The sequence below is a fragment of the Perna viridis genome, chromosome 9 (genome assembly GCF_037379345.1).
Source record: "Perna viridis isolate PV_CMFRI_1.1 ecotype Kerala chromosome 9, ASM3737934v1, whole genome shotgun sequence".
Classification (NCBI taxonomy): domain Eukaryota; kingdom Metazoa; phylum Mollusca; class Bivalvia; order Mytilida; family Mytilidae; genus Perna; species Perna viridis.
Genome location: NC_142453.1, coordinates 21,932,428 through 21,956,679, shown reverse-complemented (window position 1 = coordinate 21,956,679; position 24,252 = coordinate 21,932,428). Strand labels below are relative to the sequence as shown.

The following is a 24,252-nucleotide window of genomic DNA, read 5'->3' as shown; positions in this document are numbered from 1 at the left end:
CTTTGATATGAAAGAGAAAATATGTGCCATTGTCCAGAAAAATCATAAAATAACTTCATTTGAACTTATAGCATATTCAATATACTGAAACTGGGGAGCAGAAAGGTAAAGTCAATATTTACATTTCGCTATATTTCATGTAATCTAATAAACTGAAAAGTGAATGGAAACGGGAAACGTTTTTTTAAACAGACAACAACTCTACTCCAGAACGAAAGCAGTCCAATCAAGACGACCCTTTGTAAGTATTTTGAGCTTGAGTGGAGCATACACCAAATACTAAACACACAACTTTGTTTTAAGAGTCTCAACTCCCAGTTTTTAGCGGAGTCCGAGTTGTTCATTGCTTTTGTTACTCTGTATGTATTATTTTAGTTACTTTATGTAACTGTTTTCCATGTCTGGTCTTGGCCCTTGGATTACAGTATTTTGATCACCGCTAGAACCTTGGTTCCCTTGATTACTCTTTCAATTCTCTTAAGATACAAACAAATTTAACAATTACTAATTTATTATAAATCCTGTACAAAAACTGATAAAAATTAAATGCTGCATACATCTGCAAGTTAGGAGGTTTTTTTATCAAAAGATATGTATATGTATAAAATGTAGCACTTAAAAATGTATGGATCTGGACTATCACACACTCAACAAAAAATGTAGATATTATGCACATTGTTAATTTACATTATAAATGTTAACATTACAGCATCTTCTCGAGAACTAAGCAAACAATATGTTCAACACTAATATATATCACATCCTACTGACAACAGAGAAAACACAATTAAATATTGTCCTCATCACTTATATCTTCATATGTGAGCTCACTTTTAACTATAAATTTTTCACCATCTTTGGTGACAAACTGGGAGTCTTCCATTTCAGTGTCACTTATATCCTCATAAACACTTTGTTCGCTGGTATTAAGTGATTTTTCTCCAACAGTGTCATCTGGTTCAATTTTTACTTTTGAATAACTAGATTTGTAATTGGCGCCATCTTCCACATCGGAAATATCATCACAATCCATTTGTGGCTCATCTTCTGCAATATGAGTTTCGTCATCTGAATCGTCGCAATATTTCCGATCATTAATATCCATGTCACAAGCACCATCCACAACATCATTAGCGTTTCCGTCGTCGGATTCCTCAATAACTGGCCTTGCTATGGATGCCGAGTCAGAGGCATCATCACCATTTACTCCTAACAATTTTGACACATTACCAAACTGATCATCTGGAATACTGTGCAAGTCAATCACATTAACATTAGCGCTAATAAGTAAATTTTCAAACAGTTCCGACTCCATAGTGAAAATGTCAGTTATTTTAACCTTTGGTTCAAAGTTAACAAGCATAGTTTTACGCACTTTTCCATCGCCAGTAAGAAAACTACTAGAACTGTCTTTAAGTACTTCAACCTTTTTATTAGGATGAACTTTCATAATGTGGTTTCTTACAGTTGAGTGGGTATACTGAGAAAACTGACAATATGGGCAATTGTACGGTCGGGAATTTAAATGACGTTCCATATGTGCATCAAATTCCTTACTACTCGTGGAAATGTACCCACAGTAACCACATTTGTTTTTAGATTCCAGCGAAGTTCCTTGTATTTGATGGGTGAATCCTGGATGTAACGTGAGATGTTGGCGGAAAAGATACAGGACGTCAGATGTAAAGTCGCAAATATGACATTTGTAAGTGGTTTTCTTTACTTTGTCATCTGCAAGTAACAGTTATGAAATGCACGTTTAAATTACTATTTCTTCCAAGTGAAAATATAACCAAGTTCATAGTTATAAACAACAAGAAATATATAAAAAAAATAATCACTCTGTTATATGATTAACATCCTCAATAATCTCCTACAACACTAGTTAAACAAATTAAAAAAAAAAAAAAAAAAAAACGTTATTCAACATTTTTTTTCAATTTCTCATGAAATTATACTATTGTTTAATTTCTCCAAGAAGATTCTCGATCAATCAATTAGTGAGAAGACAACAATCAAATTCTTAGTGTAACAATAAAGGTTTTCCATACCTTACACAATAGATAATTTAATCACAAATGCTTATAACATTGCATGTCACGTTTTTATCCTACACATTTACTTGTATCATTGATGGAAGGTGCAACGAAACATAACTAAAAGGAACAGTGAAGTGTGGGAACAAAAAAATCCAGTGTTCTCGGATCAAAAAATAAACACATCAACAAAACTGTGATTTAATTTTCAAACGACTTTAATCGACCATTTGTGAAAAAAAATTATACATTCATGTAAGCCTCATTAAATCAATATAACTTTGGAGTTACGTCTTATTACCTGTTGGTGATTTTTCAAGGTGTTTACTTCTGAGATTCGGTCTAGCGTTTCGCCTGTCAATAACATCTTCTTCATCTGATGATCCTTCTGAAGTGAATATTTCGGCATCAAAGTCGAGAAGAGACAACTTCCGTTTCTTTTTCGGACTTTTGTAACTTTCCTTGGATTCATCATCATGGACTTTAAAACGCAAATCAACAACATGGATTGCCTTATCCGGGTGTTTCAGTTTAATATGTCTCGTTACATCAGCTCTGCAAAGAAAAAAGATAACAAAAAATTAACATCTGGTCGTAAATCCAGCAGTTTTCGCTACAGCTGTCCAGGACTTGTTTTCTGTTTCAACAAGGATTAAGAAGACAAGAAAAAGTATAAGAACTTTTGGTCCTTTTAAATCTTGTCGTGCTGTGCCCGGATTTATCCAGGATCGGCCCTGTCTCCGCTTTCTTGGTTCTGGCAGTGTTAATCTTAGTTTAGGAAAGCACAATTTATATCCATCTGCAAGAAGCATGACTTACTTTAAAATGCCAAAACTTTGAAAAAATCCCAATGTATTCACACGAGTGACTCTTTAATGGTCTCTTGACCTCCCATTCATGACTGTAACGAACCTTATTAGGCTTCAGTGGCCTTCACAGGGTACAAGCTGTGGGATAAATGTACTGTGGTTCCTGTTTTGCTCCTTTTGAACCCCTTATGTAGCAAAAATGGTCAGAAATTCACAAAAATGACCATTTTCGAGTGACCCAATTTACCGTGTTGGATAAGTTGCAAAATATCGAAATCGAGATATTTTTCAGAAGGCATCAACAAGACAAGGGTTAAACTGAAAAAAAAGTTAATTCAAATGCTGACACAATTTTACGGTACTTTGCAAACTAATTGAACTTCATCTATTTATTGCATTTCCAGTAAAATACAGTTTTTTAACCACCTTTCCTATCGTTTAAGCTGCAAAAAGAAAAACGAAATGAAAAAAAATAGTGAACACTACATAATTAATAGTTATGCAGTATACCAATATATAAGGAGTTGGAATTTCGGACCGACATCATTACATTTTGCATTCATACCATGGACTAAAGAAAATCCAGTGTAGTGCCGATACATTAAAAAATGAAAGGCGATTCATGATGCAAGACCATCGGACAAAGCATTTTTTTTCCATATTATTTAGAACAGTAATCAAGGGAACCAAGGTTATAGCGGTAATCAAAAGAATGTAATCCAGGGACAGTAGGGTCAGTAGACCAGACATGGAAAACAGACATACACAACAAAGAACATGAAGTAACTAAAATCATACATACAAAGTAACAAAAGCAAATGAGCAACTCGGACTCCACTAAAAACTGGAAGCATGGACCAGATGCACCGGTAGGGTAAGCGTCATGTTTTTCTAGAAACACCCGCCGAGTTGCTCATAAAAAGTCAAGTCCGAGGTAGACAAACGAGGAAAGGAAAACTATGAAAGAGAGTGATAATCTCTTGCACAAGGACATGTATTTTCGAGAATCAATACATTCAACGGTACTTAAATAAACTGAGCCAAGAACGATGAATCTAGCAAAGTGCCGATTTCATATACAATCTACATAATACTGATCTTAATATAACACACCAATGAAAAACTAAGACTGGTAATGAGGACTGTAAATGTTTCTGAATAAGAAAAAGTTAATGTTGTGAGCTTTTGACGTGCATGAATCACTTTCTGTCTGATGATTATATAAACTGCTACCAAAATGCCCATCAGAAATATATCGTACATGTTAAGCCTACAACTTTTTACAACGCCCGTCCACTTAAGTACCAGTCCATATAAAATTCACTGTCCATACTAAAGTGATTCATGGTGAAAAAAACCCACCGAACAATGCTTTTTCAATCTACATAGGCTATATTTTTACGTGCTTTCCGTATTAAGATCTGTACTTTAGATAAAATCAAACATTTATCTCCCACTAAAAGCAACCAAATCTAACAAAATCAGGAACAACTCTAGCAAAGTGCTTATTTCATATAGTGTACATAGATATTATCTCCAAAACGCAAGACCCTAATGAAAAACTAAGACTGGTTATGAGGCCTGTAACTGATTCTGAATAAGATTGTTACTTAAATAGCACATAAACACAATGATTTATTCTAAAAGTTCAGTGGATTTCTTATTTGTATATTGACATCGTTTGCATTTGGTATTTTTAGTTTTCTACAAATTTCAAAACTTACAATAGTTTTGTTTATTTTCTTCATTTTAAAAAAAATCTCAATTAGTGTATCATCTCTGAAAAAGGAAAGAGTATGCTTACCTGGGATAACAATGGAAACTGCAGTAAGGACACTTCATACATTTTGGCATATGCTTATAGGAATGACGACATGATGAACTTCTTGCAATGGACTTGTACGGACATTTTGTGCACAGATATTCAGTATCGTTTGTTTTGCTATTCACAACCTCCTGAATGTAGGTGGAAGGGATGAAGGCGTCAGGAGCAAGGTTTGCAAAAGCGCCTTTTTCAATGCTTGGAGCAGGCAGTGACTGGTCTAATTTATCTGTTTTCTTTTTCTTCGCATTCTTTTCAATCTTGACAACAGCTTTGTGTTCTGAGGTATCGGTGTTAATTTTTCTTTCATTAACACTTTTATATGTAACATTTGTCTCTAAAATTTCATCTACTTCTTTTTCAAGTCGTTCATTCCTAACTTCGTCGAATTCCTCAGAGCTTGTATTATGAACCTGAGAAAGATGGGTTTCACATTGGATTTGCTCGAAGAAATCATTTTTACACAGTCTGCAAGAAAAGCGCTTATAGTAAACATGCCTAAATATATGCCTCTTCATATCATGTCTAACCTTGGTTCCATAATCACAACGGTTGCATAGATAAACCTTTTGGGCATTTGCCTTTGCCTCAGCGTTGTCTTCTTTTTCAGAACGTCTCTTTTCCTTCAATTCCTCCCTAGACGCCGAGCACACAATAAAACTAGTTGAAAAATAGTCTTCCAGTTTATGAAATTCCTGAAAGTGTTTGAATAATATTCCTATTGACTTACTAGATAAAGGACACATTCTACATCTTGCAATTTTATATGGATGCATTCTTCGATAATGTTCTATTACTTTGATGACTTTGTCCTTGTAAGAACAACTTAACACAGGGCATGTTATGATTTTAGTCTCAACATCCTTCATCCCTGAAAATCTATCAGCGACCTTAGAATCCCCTCTTTTTTCTCCATCTGCATCATTTTCATCTAGCGAAGAAGACCTCTTTGTAACAATCACTAGCTTTGTCATTTCTTTAACGCTACATATTTCAGGGCTATCTTTAGAATTATGAACCTTCTTTATGTGTTCCTTAACGTCCTCTTCAATTATACTAGTCAACTTGCTACATTGTGTACATTTGAAACGCGGTACATTGCAACTTTCTGTTCTTTTAATATGTCTGTATATCCCAGAGTATGATTCACATTTGTAGCCGCACTGTAAACATTTATACATTACGCACTGTTTATCCTCGTCCTTTGTTTTTAAATCTGTATTACCGACCTTATTTTCGTTTTGTCGTGATACCTTGCAGCTTGCTTCCTTCAAATGTACCCACTTCACTTTTTTCTTAGGATGACGTAATCTCATGTGGTTTCTCATGCTATTTGTCCAATTGGACTTCATACCACAATATTGGCATCCAAAACATGGAGATACTCGATGCATATTTTGGTGTTGAACGACACTGAACGTCTTTTTTGTTGCGAAGTCGCACAACGAACAGTAGTACATATCCCCTACTTTAGTGAAATATGTTATTTTGCCTGTTGAATCGACTTTAATTTTTTCCGAAAATGACGTCGTCACCATTTCAACTTTTGCCTCCTTTGGTAACTCAACTGTCTTAGCATTTGATCCTTTGTGTTGTTTTTTTATATGGCTATCAATTTCTTCTCCTGAAACACTGCGGAAGTCACAAGATGAACACTTCTTTAGACTGTTGTTACAAAGTTGCGATATAGCATGGTACAAACAAGCATTTCTCGTTTTAAAAGTTCTTTTACAAGCTATGCATTTGAACGAAACAGACCCTTTTATTTTCTTCTCAGCAATTTCATCTACATTTGCATCTAAAGATTCTCGATTAGGAACCTTGTAAAATCTAATTTTGTCTTGTCTGGTTTTTAGAACAACTTCCCCATTTGCCGATTCATGCTTCATTTTCAAATGCATTTTAACTCCCTTTTCATTAGTATCCTTGAATTTGCATAAACTACAGCCATACAACTGTTTATTGCATTTCAGACGAATGTGTTTGAAAATAGCATACTTCGACTTAAAAGTTTCTTGGCAAATAAGGCATTTGAAAATACGTCTGAAGTTTTCCTCGCATTTGTTAGTTTTGTTGTTATCCAGTACATTGCTAAAAGAAAGCTTCATTTTCAAAGGCTCTCTTTCAACAGTTTTGGTCGCTTTTTCTTTTTTATCCTCGGATGTATTATTGAGTTCAGGCTTTGATGCTGTAAAATCAGAAAGGTACCGTATATTGGTCAATGCATTAAAGGGTTTTCCATCATACGTTATATCATCTGGTGTAACGTCATCCCAAAGACATTCGGCGTCCGTTGATCTGTGTTTTAAATCTATGTGTTTAGTTATATCTCCACGCCAACGGGAAACGTAGTCATGCAAACATATAGAACACATGCATCGCCTAACATTCGAGTGCTTCCATATGTGCTTTAAAGCAGCGGAGTTCTGAGTGTCTTTGAAGTCACAAATTGTGCAGACAATCATGCCATCTTGTCTTTTCAGTCTTGGATGCAAATAATCGATATTTTTGACATCACCAATGCCGTGTTTTTCCACAGATGGCTGCTCTTCTTTCACAGGTTTATCAGAATCTTTTTTGTCTGGTTTTCTCAACCTTATCGGCGACCTCTGTTGAGAGACCTTTTCTTGTTTAGGGGTTACTTTCTCAATTTTCATATCTGTATTTTCACTTTCTGGATTGCATACAGAATTTTTGAAAGAATCTTTGACTTTCTTTGGCGACAATTTCTGCAATACTTCACTAGGTTGTGCCTTGATATCGCTAGGATTCTTTTCTTCCTGTTCAGGAGTAGAAAAACTTATTTGTCTTTGAGGCGAAACTTCTGCTTCAACTGGTTTTTCTGGGCTCTTCAGGTTCGAAACAGTATGTTCGTTTTTATTTTTTGATGGACTTTTCTTTCTCATTTCTTCAAACGTAATATCAGATTTACCGTCACTAACTTGAGATTTCATATGGTGTATAGCTTTGTTCACATGACTATCAATTTCTTCTACGTCTAGCTTATTATACTGAATAGATCTCCGATGAACTCTTTGAATATGTACCATAATTGAAGTCGAGTCTAATGTGCCATGATCACAATAAGAACATTTGTAGAAGTAGACATTCATGTGTTGCAAGATGTGTTTATGAAGTGCATACTTTTCATTGAACACATCACTACATATCAAACAAGTGTAATTTGGTGATTGTAGGCATTCGGAATAACAGGGTTTGAGTTTTTTGTGAAGCTGATCGCCTCCAAGATGGTATAGCATTGCTTTCATATTAGGACGAGTAGTGGTAGATTTCGTTGCCACCTGCTTCCGTAATCCCATATCCCGTTTAGCGCTATCCATTAAAATTCTGTCATAATCTATAGTTGGTGAGACCAGTCGTGGTTTCTTCGAGACTCCATTTCCATCAAAGCTACTTTTTCTCTTACTTCCAAGTTTAAAATAACTTTCAAATAGTGGATTTTGTATTTTATCACTGGACTGACCATCAGAAGCCGTCTCAGTAACAAATTCCAGGGATGGATGACTCTTAACGTGTCTAAGGAGATCTATTCGCTTCTTAGTTTTGAAAGGACACAATGAACAACCTACAAAATCCTTAAAGACAGTACCATATGGAATGATGAACTGCTGCTTTGGTCCAGAATATGCATCACTTTGCTCTTTGTCCACGACTTTCGAATCTGAGTGACAGCTCATCAGGTGGCTTTGCAGTCCAGATATTTTGTCACAGCTAAACGCACAGAGGTCACAATGAAATTTGTCAATAGACATGTCATCTTCAGGAGTATCAGTAATGTAGACGGTTTCAACAACTCGTCTCACTCGCAAAAGCTTGCCACCATGTCTCTTTTGCGAATGGGAACTGATAATGAGTTTTGAGGTAGACGTGTACTCACAATAATTGCATCTAAACAATGTAACTTGCGTTCGGTCCTGTCCTGGATAATGGCGTTTAATATGTGACTTCAAATAAGACAATTTCCTAGTTCCCCATCCACATTCATTACACGTGAAACGTCTAGGATGGTTGTCCTCTTCGTTTTCAAGAGGACTGTCTAGTGGGACAGTATTTTGTGGTTCAAAATCGTCTTTTCCAGAACTTTCATTTGTCGTTATGCCATGTGTTTTTAAGACATGATCACGATGTGCTTGCTTCGTCTTAAAAGCAACTCTACAGTCTTTACAAAAAGTCACTTCCACTGAAAACTTCACAACACGTTCAGTATAATCTTGCCCATTCTCATTGTCGATAGAAGCATCATGTGCTGTTGAAATGTGATGGTGAATCTTATTACTCATGTTTGTTCCAAATCCACAATGTTGACACGTGTAAATGTTACTAACATGGCCACCAATATGCAAATTAAGGTGGGAAATGAACTGTTGGAGTGTATTTGTCGAGTGAGGACACTCTGGACATACAAACACTCTTTGAGTTTGCTTGACTCCTGACGTATGCAATTCCAAGTGCTTGTTCAACTTGGCTTGACCGATACCTATGTAAGAACAAGCGTTGCATTTGTAATAGGTTGCACTCATAATCTGTGAATTAGAAGTTATTCTTTTGATCAAGTCCAAATCCTCCGGGTCATTCTCTACTACAGCTATATCAAGTTCTGTTTTAATTTCAGTTCTTGTTATGTCTGAAGTATGCTTCATCGAGTCGACCTTTGGCAATAAATCTTGTTTTGACTTCTCAAACTCGTTTGATTCTCGTTCCTGACACACAAGCTGACTTGTTACATTTATTTGTCTAGGTTTTCCTGGATGATAGTTTGCTATGTGATTAACAACATTTCGGCGAAGTCCATCTTTCATCGTGCAATACGGGCACTGTACAAATTTGAGTAAATTTTTCTGCAAATGTTCTACGAGACCTTCTACAGTGTTAAATTCATCTTTACAAGAATGGCATTTATAAAGAATAACATCTTGATGAGCTTGTTCCAAGTGTTCTTTGTAAACATGAAGCAAATTTGCTTTAAATCGGCATCCAATCACAGCACAGTGAAAAAGTAACGTGTTTTGTGGTTTCGAATGAAAGAGTAAATGTCGTACGTGAGAATCTTCTGTAAAACTTTTATGGCCACAATGTGCGCATTTGTATTCTGTGGCATTTTTATGCACCTGATTTAAATGATCACGGAAGTCTTGTGAAGTACCAGCATCAAACATACAACCACTAAACCCACATTTGTAGAAGGCAACTAATGGAAAAGTAATAGGCTTACGATCAATCTCAGCAGAAATTTCAGTTTTATCAGGATCTTCATTTTGTTCCTTTGACTCTTTTAATTGTTTATCTGCAGACATCTTTTTTGGTCCATTCAGAATGGCCGCAAGTACGGAAAAATCGTTCAAATCTGAATCAATAGTAAGCCCTCCATCTGTTATGCCACTAGTGTTAGATTCAGCAAGAATAGGTTGATCACTTTTACTTTTGGCAGCAGTTGTAGTCGTATTTTCTTCTACACTAATTTCAGCATATGATGCCGTTTGTTCTTTTACAACTTCTAAATCCTCCGTAGTCTGTATTCCTTTATACTTATTTCTAGATTCATTATCCACTAAAGCGTTTCCTAATTTTTCTTCAACCATTCCTTTATTGCTTGACAACTCTTTTTTGTTCACTCTTTCCAGTTCGTCACGTTTACAGGAATTGGTATCGCTTAGACTAAATGTGCTTGTTATTTTTATATCCAAACCACTTTCCTGATCTACTGTTATGCTTTTCCCTGAATATGTTACATTAGGTTCAAGGGACACCTTGTCTATTGTGGTACGTTGATTTCCCTTGGCGTCTCCCTTTTTCAGTTCACTTTTGTCTACTTGGTCAATTATATTTGCTTTGTTGCTTTCACTATGTTCGTTGTCATCTTCTTCATCAGAAATAGTCACAACCTCTTGATCAGTTTTGTTTCCTTTAGGAACATCATCCTTTAACGACAAACTTTGAGATTCTGTTGATGAGTTGTGTAATCCAAACATGACCTTTAAGACAATGCTACATGGTGATGTGGAGCTGTATGCCGTTGTACAATCCTTACATATATTTTGCATTTGGTGAAAATGCTTCCATATATGCTCTTTAAACGAGTCTTCAAGTGGTGTTTCACTCTTGCAAAAGTCACAAATATAAAGGTCTCCATACTTTCGGAAGAATAACTTATTACCAGGATTATCAGCAGCAACTGAAGAGCTCTTCGATGACAAAGCTGCCAGGTTTTGAATATGGTCATTTTTTACAGTATGAGCAAGAGATGACGAGACTGAAAAGGGTGTAGATGTTTGTAGAGAACTAGATGATGCACTAACAGATGAGGTCGGCGGAGTGACTATCTGTTGAAAGCCTCCAGTTATGCTAGTATGTTGAAAACCAGTTTGTGGTGTAAGTACAGCACTTGTGAGCAAAGGCTTGTTTGTCATGAGAGGTACTGAGTTAATATTTGATATTGTAACAGCAGGCGTATGTCCCATTGACGAAAACATAATATTCGGTATTTGTCCTAGAATTTGAGCCGACCGCTGATTTGACTGTTGTATTGTATTGGTGTTTGGTTGTGGAATAAGAACATATCTGGTCTGATTTGAAGGAGTTGTAGTTTGCTGCGATTTCTGAATGTTTGTTGGGACATTATGTAAGGAAATAGGTATTGAAGGTCGACTTTGGTTTGACTGACTACTACTGCCTTGGATAATCAAACTCCTCGGAGCAACTGGAACTGGTGCTATATTTACAAACTGGTTATGCATAGTGGTAACTGGCATATTTTGATGCATCGTTAGTTGCTGTTGCATAGCACGAACAGCGTTATGGGTATTTTGGCGTGCACCGACATTCGGAATTGGCATGAAAATATTATTACTCAATGGTACAAGTAAGAGTGGTTGTTGAGCAACAACAGCTGGAGAAGCAGCATTTAACTTATTTGACTCTGATGATTTTGCTGGTAAAAAGCTTCTTTCTGTTTGTTTTTGTGGTAATAGGCTTCTCTCTGTTTGTGGAGGAGCAGCATTTAACTTATTTAACTCTGATGATTTTGCTGGCAATAAGCTTCTCTCTGATTGTTTTGCTGGTAAAAAGCTCCTTTCTGTTTGTTTTTGTGGTAATAGGCTTCTCTCTGTTTGTGCTGGTGGTAAAAGGCTTCTTGGTTCAGAAGATGCAACACTTTTGCTTGATGACGAAGATGATACAAAAATAACATCCGAGTCTTGAGTTCCCAAACTAGAGGAAGAAACATTAGTTTGTGAAGCTTCAGAAACACTAATTGTTGATGTAGTTGATGTTCTTCTTACGTTTGTTTGTATTTTTGTAGCAAGACTATTGATGTTTGACTGCAAAAATGTCTTTCCTACAGGTCTCCCTGGGAACACATGCTTCCCAGATGAGTGTAGTGCTTCTATAACTTGACTTATTCTCTTTGAACCTTTTAATCCACACTTTACCGATTCATTTGAATGCTTTAACTTCACATGTGTTTCAATCACCTTTTTGGATTCAAAAGTAATCCCACAGTTCATGCAAATATATGGTTCTGCCATAAGATGTAAAGCCACATGCTCTTCAAATTTTTTTCTTACTGATGTCTCGAAATTACAATTACTGCAACTATATTTTGACGCACTGAACACTAACTTTACAAGAAATTTCTCTGGTTTCCGAGAACAGATAACATTATGAGAGTTAAATATTGCTAGGTCATCTGTTGTAAATTTACAATTTTCACAACGCTTAACTCCAAGACTGGACCATGATGCTGCTTCTTTGGTTGAACTATCCGTTGATGAAACAGTAGGTTTTTCACATTTTTTCACGCAAGGCTGTGATTCTCTAACTTTTTCTACGTTATTGTCATCCGTTTTATCAATATCTGACCCAGCAGGAGTTTGGTCCTGGAGATTCGAGTCTGCTGCAATTGTTCCATCAACACTGTCCTCTTTATCTTCCACATCAACAGCATGTTCAGGAGTTTCATCTCCTTTTATTACACGATCATCGTTTTTGGAGATACTGGATGAGCAAGTACATGCTGATATAAGATTGTTGCACTTATTGCAACCATTTTTTGTATTTTTAACATTACGACTAGCAATAGAATTACTTTGATTTGAGCTATTTGGAATAACATCAATGTCTTTGTTTTCATTTTTTCTATCGATCTTTTCAACACTATTCTCTGTATCTGTATCCGTTTTCACAGTTGAACATGTTCTGTCACTCAGGTCTGAACAAGTTTGTTTTGATTCTGAACCTGACTCGGTATTTGATAAATTACTACTTGTTGGTATAGCATTCTCAGACGAAACTAATGACAGTTCAGAAGCAGTATTATCTGACAGAACTTCATTGTCGGTCTCGTTGTCATTTGAATTGACTTCTTTATTTCTGTTATCTAACGACTTTTCGCCATCTTTAGACTCCATATCCTATTGGTAACAAAGGCCTCAATCTGCAATTGAACAGACATTTTTCATTTTATGAACAAAAAAGGGGCCAATCTTTAAGAATACGTAGAAAATAAAGATTCAATACCTACACACCAGAAATTTTAACAAGGAGGACGTCTACAGAATAAAGCAAGGAATTCTGCATATTAGATAAATAATGAGTACATTCCCATGAAGATAGAAAACATGTGTGATCACACACACACATTTCCATTTTAATCTAGAAAAAAAGGTAAAATCGTGATAATACATAAACAGTTTGTATTAAGAAAAATCGCAATATTAAATCTAAAAGTTAGATTAATGGAACTAACGTATACAATGCATTGAATGAAATTGAATGACATTTACTCTACCTTTATTTATTTATCAGCTCATGGGTGGCGCATCATCTTTTTAATTTTTGAACAACTTCTACGAAACATTTCTTAAAGGTAGAATATATGTAATTGTATTGCATTCGGTGCTTTGTATAACTTAATCCAATTAATTTAACTGAAATACTCCTTATAATTTAATTTCTAATGGATTCAAATCCAAATACCAAGAACTTGTTCGTTATTTGTTTGTATTGGATTATTTGAATTGCGTAATGTGCAACAATCGACTTAAATGACGTCACATTACTAAAGAAAGTTACGCAAATAACTTGGTTTGTTCAAAGAAAACCAAATAGTCGGAAAGCTTGCCACATTTCAAAATTAAAGAACCTTAATTTCAGTCAAAATCATCGGAGCGGAACGAAAGTTAAACTTGACTTGTATATTGTATATATGTGAACTTATATACCAAAAATCATGTCAATATCTTTTCAAAGCGTTTAGGAAAAAAAGTCCGGAAAACTGAAGATGGACTGACGGACGGGTCAAAAACATTATACATTTCGCAACTTCGTTGCGTGGGGTATAATGATTAGTGTTTAAAATTGGAAGCATAACTAAGTTTGTTTATCCGTCTTAGTTTTTTATGTTATGATTTAACATGTACATAATGAATATACATATTGGATTTTTTCACCTTGACTTTTGTACATTAGACATGTTTTCTTACGCATAAGATGTAACAGCTGTCGTGTAATTTAATGAACGTAATGGGAGAATAACGTCTTCTGAGATTTGTTTCAATCTCGATTGACAACTTTCCGCTTTATCACGAGTTGTTTATTGTAAAAAAAACTAATAACAATCTAGCTTTCAACCAAAAATTAATTGTAGTGATGAAACGATTTTTTTCCAAACAACTTGTTGTTCCGAACATGCAGCACGTGGAATTTATTTCTTTGACTTTTGAACACCAGATAATTTTACTATTGCTAAAGATATAACAGCTACCATATGATGACTTATTGACTGTATTGGGATAATTAATAGATTAATTTTGGAATTTGCTTAAAATTCTCTTCACCAATACATTCAGAATTTTAAAAAAGAGACTCATTAATGACTCACTGAATGTTCCAATCCAATCAGAGGTGTGTATAACAAAAGAATAACAACCAAGCTTCCGACCAAAAAATATTGCAGTGTTGAAACGATTTTAACTGATAACAACTTTTATCATTGTTGAATTCATTTTTCCAATGGAATTGTGTATGGAGATCTACTGGTATACGCGACGATGCAAGCACTAAATATCTCATAGTGATAAAGCAAACAAAACTTCTTTGCAGGGTTCAGCCTGATTCAACCACCAAAATTTGGATTATTTGTGGAAAATAGCACTGAGAAATAATTCCTGCTTGCAACATGTAAAACGGTAAAGGCAAAGTATCTCCATTTGCAAGCTGCAAAAATACTTGTGACAAATGTCTTGCTTTACAAACATCTACATAGTCAGGAAGACTTCCAATAAATTTTCATAAAAAGTCATCGAGTAAATGCATATATCTTCATTTCCAGGCATCTAGCAAATATTTTTCCTGCTTCATAAGCATCTACATACAATATCTAGTCAGTTTGATTTCCCAAGAAGTTTCATAAAAAAAACTATTGGATAACACAATATATATGTATGGACAGACAATTAATGTGATTCCGGTCAAGAGGTCTCAAAACTTTGCTTGTGCATGGCATAGTAAGTTAATCACTCACTTGGCTCTTCTTTCGCCTTTAAATGCAATAACACTAATTATTATACTTCAGTAATTATTTTACTTTATTATGTATAACATTAATTTTGCTGTTTCTGTAAGTCGTCTAGCTAACTATTTCCCCTCCCGGTGAACTAGTTTTGACTATTTTCCCTCTACGATAAATTTCACAATCAAATTTCCCAGATTTTTTTTCTCTCATTCATTTTGTCGATTTAAATCGAATGACATCATTGGAAAATACTCGGGAGTTTTCATAGGATTAGGTTAAATACCTAAACTGCAGACGACAACAACAAAATGTCTGAGGGATGTAGGTTGGCTTCTCTAGATGAAGGCAATTTAATCAGTCCCTAGCCCTGATGTATGCGACATACAAGCGTACTTTATGGTTGAAGTTTCCACACAAGCACAACATAACTACTTCCGAGATGATGACTTTATGGTCTTTCATGGGTCTTTTGATCAACTTCAAATGTTATTTAACACTGCTAATAAGAACCTGAACTACTCAAATTTACTTACGTTATCTAAGTCCTCAGTTAATTTCTTAGAGAAAGTGCAATTAAATCCAAATGGAATAAGGTGAAACCTTACAACACATAAGACTTAATAGTAGTCCAATGCGCTTAATGCATAATCTCAACAGTTTTAATCCATTAAAAAGTTAATCGAAAAAATATACAGCTTGTGCTGCCCACTAGCAGAGCGTGTGTTCTCAAGACTCAAGGTCAATGAAAAAAAAAGTTAATAACATTTGTAACAAAATACTTTCCAACATTACACACAATCTTGTATTTGTCTTATACAACTAAAGACCCTGAATGCTCTCAACTATCAGAACCACCACTAAAGCAGACTCTGGTCAAACCTTAATAATACACGTCTTTCACAAAAAATTGAACTATAAATATTACTCCATAGCACTTTTTGCCTGTTGAAGATAAAATCACCACATGTATATACCGTTCTTTAAATATGCATCTTTTACATAATACATTTAATTACGAAACTAATCAATATTATTACTATATGATCTGAAGCTAATGCAACATTCATGAAAAAATACTTGATATGTGCATATGTGTTACAAAATACATTCGATTTCACTTAACTATAATTTTTCATCCGCCCATGAAACTTTTCTCCCTTAAGACTGCCTCATTGATTGCAAGCTGGAGCGTGGAGACATTATATAAAACCGGAAAAGCTGCCCTGGCTGCGATTGAAAATGAAGCGCTACAACCTCGATATTTTGGAACGAAGTTGGAGTGGTCTTAGTATCTTCAGGGCAAACTCTACTGTACTCTGGACCACCAAACGAGGATGGAAACCGTCAACATAGAGTAGAAATATCACTCAACATGTAGGCCAAATCATCATTCATCGAATGGAATCCTGTGAGTGAAAGAACTATCGTGGCAAGGTTTTAGGTCAAAGATACAGTAAGTAACAGTCATTCAATGCTACGCTCCTACCAACGTAGCAGAGGAAGAAAACAAAGAAAAGTTTTACAACCAGCTCCATGCTACCGTAGATTAAACAATACTTAGGGCATCTTGATTGTAATGGGTGGCATAATTGCCCAAGTCTGTAAAGATAACACAGGGAGAGAACTCATCAGGGGAGGAATGAATTGGTAACATCAACGAAAATGGAGAACTCAGAATACAGATTTTTGCTTCCAGGACGAACTGGTCATAAACATTCCCACTTCCTCACAAGGATATACACAAAACCACCTGGGTATCTGCAGATGAAAATTACAAAGCAGATAGACCACATTACAGTTGCCAGGAGATGGAGAAAGAGCATGACAGGGGTTAGAGCTTATCGAGGTGCTGACATAGCATTCGATCATCAACTTGTGGTGGCTAAATTTAAGATCAAGATAGCCAGGGCAACTAGACAAGAACAGATTAGAAGGCAAAAGAATAAAAAGGAAGAATCACAGTAGACAAACAACGGGAAAAAGTGAAATCCACATATAACACCACATGCCAAGAAAAACTTGGATTCTCAACAAAGGAACACAAGCTATGGTTATCTGACGATAGAATCGAGACAACAGAGAAGCGTTAATATACAACTTGACTAGGTCAACACCAGAATGCAGAAAGAATGGTTGACGAGCACGAGCGAACATATAAGCATTAGAAAAGAAGTAAAGAGAAATGACCAGACATGATGAAAGAACCTACATCAACGACCTCGCTTCAAAAGCAAAGAATGCAATGGGTAGAAATGACACAAAAACTGTGTACAACATCATACATCCAAACAAGTGAAAGACAAAGATGGCAATGTGATAACAAACCTAGATCGACCACGGAGAAGGCAAATCAGATGCTCCTGATCTACCTCCTGGAGAAGACCTTGATGTTGATACTGACCCCACGAAGGATGAAATCATAAAAGCATTACGAATAAGGACTAGAAAAGCCCCAGGACCGAACAAAAATTCCACCTGAGGTCTTGAAGATCAACCCGGAAAGGACTTACAACATCTCAATTGATTTATTGATTGATTATAGGGGTTTAACGCCCGAGCAGCAATATTTAAGCTATATCCAGACGGTGAACCTGAAACAGATACTAAAATGAACATGAAATGATGATGAAATGAAACATGGAATGGGACACAATGATAATTGGGTCGACAAATTTTGATTGCCACTTGAAGTTGGAAGAGGTGGGTAGGGTCGGGCAATTCAGCTTTTTGTGGCGGAGCCCAATGGTTCCTACTCTGGTAGAATACCACAGAAGGGTAGTTCAACGTGCGATGAACGCGGCATCTTTCCCAACACGTGGCTCCACTATGGTTTGCGGACAGGTTTTCGGTATTATGACCTAACAAACCTAGAATGTCAGGGCTACCCCATACCAACACTTGGGACACACAACCCAGTTGCTTTGTGGGTAAAGCCCCTATTCCCCCGCCTGGGTTCTGAGCACTATTTAGTTGTCTTTTACGACAAGCTTATCGCTTCTGCAGGCCTATTCTTTTGACACTCGACCTGCACAGGGCCATACAGCACCTTGCATGAGCTGTTTGAAAACATCTGGGAAGCAGTGGAAATCTCTGAGGAGTGGAGTTTTAAGTTACATCATTAAGCTTCTAAAGAAGGTCGACCTGAGCAACTTCCAAAAACGGCAGAGGAATTCAGCTACTCTCCGCATTCTGATGCAGTCGATCATGTATTGACCAAACTGCCACGTTACCGGTCATCATCGAGGAGTAAATAGAATGGCAATCTACCCTCTACATAAACTTCGTGGACTTCAAGAAAACCTTAGCATAGTTAACAGAAATGTACTTTGGACGGTACTTAGACACTGTGGAATCCCTCTCAAATAGTTAAAGATTATCCAAGGACTCTACAAAACCAACAAACACCGAGTCATCACAATTCAACACTCTCGTCATATTTCAATGAACATACAAGAAATACGACAAGGTTGCCTCCTGTCACCCCTTATTTTCTATAGAAGTGTGCAAGAATTTTAATTACATATAATATACAATCATGAATTTACTAATATATTGCTTCTTGCCTAATTGATATATTTTGGAGTGCTAAAACGACGATATATACAAGGTGATCACTCTAGATTAGCCATGCATAATTGATTGTGACGTGGGCTGCTTCCCTGCACAAGTCCCAGACTTTCTTGTGCTGTCGCAGGGGAAACTTTCCGGCCTCCACGAGTCCCAGACTTTTTTGTGATCTGTTATGGTTTAGAAAAAGAAGCAGCTCCTCATCAATTCCTGGATACAAACTGACCCAATATACCTTTATTGAACTTTTCAATCCAAAGAAGGAGAGGTACTCTTAGTTTGATTATCATTTTGGGATATAATTTGTGATTACATTTCCTGTGAATAGTGACCAAGTCGTCAAATCACCGGTTGTTTTAAAGAACAAAAAAATTAAAGTAAAAATTTCAATGACAACTACTGCACATGCTAAATGGTGATACTAGCTCACATCAAGGGGCCTTTGCCTCAGGTGGCCAAAAATGAGGAAAAAAATAAATGCCACCATTACTGATGACCTGAGAGCGTCAAACCAAATCATTATTTAAGTGGTATCATTGAAGAAATATAATAATAAATATAATCTTGACAATTCTACAAACCTTTGATAAATGTAGAAGTTTCAGTTGTTCATTTGATGTTGTAGAAGTCATTTACAGTACAGTGACCTGAAAATAAAGGAAAATCTTCGGTGACACAGCTTTGCTGGGTGCAACTTGATATGAACTCAAGAGGTCAAACCATGAAGAGTTGGGGCTAATATGCCTATGGATATTGGATAAATGAACTTATGGATCATTACAGTTTATCTATCTGCACCATGAAAACTGATTTGTTCAATGTGCCATAGTTTTCCTTTCTTCTTTTGTCTACCCTTGACATGACACAGGTGTTTCTAGAAAAGCAGAGGACATATACCTAACCAGTGCACCTGGTCCACACTCCCAGTTTTAAGTGGAATCTGAGTACTTATTTACTTTTGTTACTTTCATTGTATGTATTATTTTGGTTATTTTATGTTGCTTGTTGTGTTTGTCTGTTTTCCATAATTGGTCTTTGTCCCTGAATTACATTCTTTTGATTTCCACTAGAATCTTGGTTGCTTTGATTACTCTTGCACACCATTCAAGCTTGAAACAGCTCTGAAATTTTTGACACAGGATAAGATATATCCAGAATCAAAGTGGCCCTTTTTTGCCCTCTATTCATAAATTGTTCCAGTTATAACCCAAAATCATTCCCAGTCTTCCTTTGGAGGTATAGCACTTACTGGGTCACATCCATTCAGTCATAATTTAGTTTTGTCCACATTGATTTTTGCAACGGTAAAAACAGGGGGATGGCCAAATATTTCAAAATGGCCCAACATGAAAACTATGTTTGGATTTTATTGAAAATTGAACTTAACCTGTATTTTGCGGTACTAAATAAATATGCAAAGTTTAAGAAACAAGAGCCTCCAAGGAGCCCAAATCACTCCTCTGTTAATTTTTTTTGCCTTTCAAGGGCAATAACTATAAAAGGAGTAGTCTGACACTTTTGACTCAAAGAGGACTTTGGTAGGACTTATCATAAGGTCATGGCCAGGTGAAATAAAAAAAAAACATTACCAAATTATTCCAAAGTAATTATCTGGAGACATTCAGGGGATGGACAGACAGATGGACAAGCTACTTTTCTGATGGTATCACCTTCGTACAGCAGGGTATAAAACTAATATAACATGCTAAACTTTTCATATGTATGTATTGCATGCATGGGTATATTATAGGTTGGTAAGAAAAAAGTTTACCTTTTGCATAGTATGCATATTATAGGTTTGTAAGGAAAAAGTTTACCTTTTGCAGGGAACGAAACTAGAGGCTCTAAATAAAAGAGCCTGAAACACTCATCTGGTTGATAAGCAAAATTCAGTTTTTGTAAAAGCAGTCATATTTCTTCTGAGATAGAAATTCTCAAGTCTCATATCTTAAAGGAACTATAACAGTGCTGGTGGTATAGTGGTATGTGTGTAACCTCGGGAGACTGGCAACCATTAAAATGCTTGACTATAGAAAGATCACATTAATTTTCATTGAATTCTGTCCAGTCGTTTCGGATATGAAAATTTTTAAGTAACATTAAAAATAGTAAAAAAATGTCATAAAAGGGCAATAACTCCACCAAAGCTTCTAAAATTTTCATGAAAATTTGATCACGGATAAACTTCAACACCCTGAACACTTTTATCCTATGTCAGAATTTGGCTTAACCTACTGTTTTGATGATATACAACTTTCACTAAAATTTGAACACAGATTAACCTCAACACCCTGAACAATTTCACCCATCCTATGGCAGAATTTTGCTAAATCTTACAGTTTTTTAGACAATATGCGAGAATTTATGTCTGACACTTATGTTCTATATTTAGTAATGTCAGCCAAGTTTTTTGACGGATCACAAATCCCCACATCAGTTCAATGCAGCATTATTAAAGTAGTTAGAGGAGGTGATTTTTGAAAGTAATAACATAAAAATAGTGAAAAAAAATGTGGAAAAAAAGCAATTGCTCTATCATGTTTTTAAAGATTTACTGGATAAATTGACCATAGACAGATCTCACAATGCTGAACACCCTTATCCATTAATAACCTAACGGTTTTGGGGATTAACACAAAAAACTTTTGTCTGATGCCTACACAACAGCTATGTTTTTCAACAGATCAAAAATCCCCACATAAGTTCTATGCATAGTTTTGCAAAAGTGTGAACAACGTTCCAAAGTTACAGCAAAAGCTCACATGTGCACAAGGTGAGCTGAAAACTGGCATATAAACAAACATTCTTGACTTACTTTTGAAATTTTTGTCTAAATATGATAAAAACTGCCAATACAATACACATAAACAACTGCGCCATGAGTGCATGATATGCCCGTCATAATGAGAAAAAAAACCAAAATAAATGTTTTTGGAATAACACAGGGTTGTATAGAATGTCATGCTTTCAGTATATCCTGACTCATTCCTTATTCCCACTCAATAGGAAGCTTATATAAGAGACTGACAAAAATTGCTAACATGTTTTGTATGATACCAAATTGATTGATTGATAGATTATTGGGGTTTAACGCCAGAGCAGCAATATTTCAGCTATATTCAGGTGATGAACATAAAATGGATGATAAAATGAACATGAAATGATGATGGTGATGAAATGAAAAAAGGGATGGGACACAAGGATAATATGGTCAACAAATTTGATTGCCACTAAAACAAAAGGCTCCTAGGAGCCTGAATCGCTCACCTGGTTAAATGTGCCTTTCAAATTTTAGGCCTGAAGGCTTTTGTAGTCCTGAAAATAGGGAACATTTCAGCAATTGAAAGAATTTGTCTAAACCTAACGGTTTTGGAGAAAAAACTACTGTCTGACCCCTATGTGCTATTTTTAGTAACAGTGGCCATGTTTTTGGACGGATCAAAAAACCCTACTTCAATTCTGTGCAGGATAACCCAAGGAACACTTATTCTGAGTTATGTTTCAATTGGTAAAATAGTGTCAGAGGACAAGATTTTTGAAAAAAATAATATCAAAAATAGCAAAAAAATTTGAAAAAGGGCAATAACTCTAACATGGCTTAATAGATTAAAATGAAAATTTGTCCGCTGATAGATCTCATCATGCTAAACACTTTTACCCCTTTCAGAATGGGCTAAACCTAACCGTTTTGGAGATATATGTGAAAAACTATTGTCTGACCCCTATGTTCTATTTTTAGTAATGGTGGCCATGCTTTTCAACTGATCAAAAATCCCCACATCAGTTCTATGCATAATACCCCTAGGAACATTCATACCAAGTTTAGTTACAATTGGTCAAGTAGTGTCAGAGGAGAAGATTTTTGAAAGAAATAACATTAAAAATAGCAAAACAAAATGTTGAAAAAGGCAATAACTCCAATGTGGCTGAGCAGATTAAAATGAAAATTCGACCACATATAGATCTCATCAATGCTGAACACTTTCACCCCTCATCAGAATTTGGCTAAACCTAACCATTTTGCAGATATATGCAAAAAACTACTGTCTGACCCCTATGTTCTATTTTTAGTAACAACAGCCATATTTTTCGATGGATCAAAAATCCCCACGTCAGTTCTATTCAGGATACCCCAAGGAACATTCATATCAAGTTTGGTTCCAATTGGTCACGTAGTTTCAGAGGAGAAGAGTTTTGAAAAACTGTTAACGACGACGACGCACGCCAAGTGATGGCAATAGCTCACATGGCAAAGGATCTTACTCTTATTGAATACCACAACAAAATGCAAGGAACGTGGCATCTTTCCCCAACACAGTGCACCACTATGGTTTGGGGTCAGGATTTCTGTATTATAGCCTGACAACACAAGCATGTAACATGCCAGGGGTACCCCATTCCACCACCTGGGACACACAACCCAGTTGCTCTGTGGGCAGAGCACCCTAGCCCCTGGCTAGGGCACTGAGCAATATTTAGTCGTCTTTTATGACTTGCTTAGCGCTGCTGCAGGCCCATTCTTTTGACACCCGGACCTGCATGGGGTGATATCAAATTGAAGCAATAATTCTAATTAAGGGAACAAAAATTTTTGCACTGAAAATTTTGCATGTCAATACTAAAATTGCAAATTTTAAGTTGATAAAAGAGAGAAACAATAATTGGTACAAAATGATTCAGGGTTTCATGCTTCTCTACAAATAATTCCCAATATTGGTTCTTTCTAAGGACTATTACATTAATAAATGTATGGGAGGGTTGGAAGGCAGTTTTTTGTGACCCAACCACCCATATATTTTGTACATATTTTTTAATGAAATAATGCACCTTGTATAATCAACTCATGCGAAATGTAGGGAAAAAACCAACAACATCCTCCTTTTTTACCAAAAAAATTCAATTACTCCAAAATAAAATAAAGAATCATTATGAAAGGTATACAGATCTTCAGATTTCCAAGAGATACATTCATTTAAAGTAAAGTAATTGTTCATCATATAAATGCATGATTCTGACTCCTAATTTCTAAACACCTGAACTGTTCAAGTCACAACTCCATCCCCAAATCAATCCCAGCCTTCTTTAGGTGGCATGGCATTGTGTGGTACAAGACATTCATTCACTAACAGTTTAGTCAACTTTTTGTCACACATCAAGAAAAAGCATGCTTCTGCCACTTTTTGGCTCCTATTTCCAAACTGTTCAAGTCAAAAAGTCATAACCCAAAAAGTCAAGCCCAGCCTTGTTTTTTGTGATATGGCACTGTGCTGTTTCAAATCACAAACTGTTAAATAACTTTTCTTCACAAATTAAGATCATGATTATTTCAAGTGCTATATGGCCCCTCATTTACAAACAGTTCAAGTCACAAATCCCCCCCAGCAAATTTGGGTATCAATAAGCGTAAAATAGTCTGGACCCCTTTTTCCTATCAAATCTCCAGATCCAAGCCAGGCAAGTTATCAATGTAATTCTTTGGGAGAGTTT

The 24,252-nt window shown here is 35.9% G+C and overlaps 1 protein-coding gene across 2 annotated transcripts in view; it reads right to left on the bottom strand.

Moving 5' to 3' along the window:
• Nucleotides 1–493: 493 nt before the first annotated feature.
• The window catches only part of LOC148607329 (uncharacterized), a 42,197-nt gene continuing 18,438 nt past the window's right edge, over nucleotides 494–24,252 (bottom strand). The window contains exons 4-7 of one of the 2 annotated variants that reach the window (XM_088546771.1): nucleotides 19,347–19,412; nucleotides 4,650–13,119; nucleotides 2,338–2,591; nucleotides 494–1,731 (exon numbers count right to left, since the gene is read on the bottom strand). In XM_088546771.1, coding sequence (XP_088402897.1) covers nucleotides 788–1,731; nucleotides 2,338–2,591; nucleotides 4,650–13,093 — 9,642 coding nt within the window. In that variant the 5' untranslated portion in view covers nucleotides 13,094–13,119; nucleotides 19,347–19,412 and the 3' untranslated portion in view covers nucleotides 494–787. The remainder of the gene's footprint in view (nucleotides 1,732–2,337; nucleotides 2,592–4,649; nucleotides 13,120–19,346; nucleotides 19,413–24,252) is intronic. The other variant, XM_088546772.1, reaches the window with a different exon arrangement.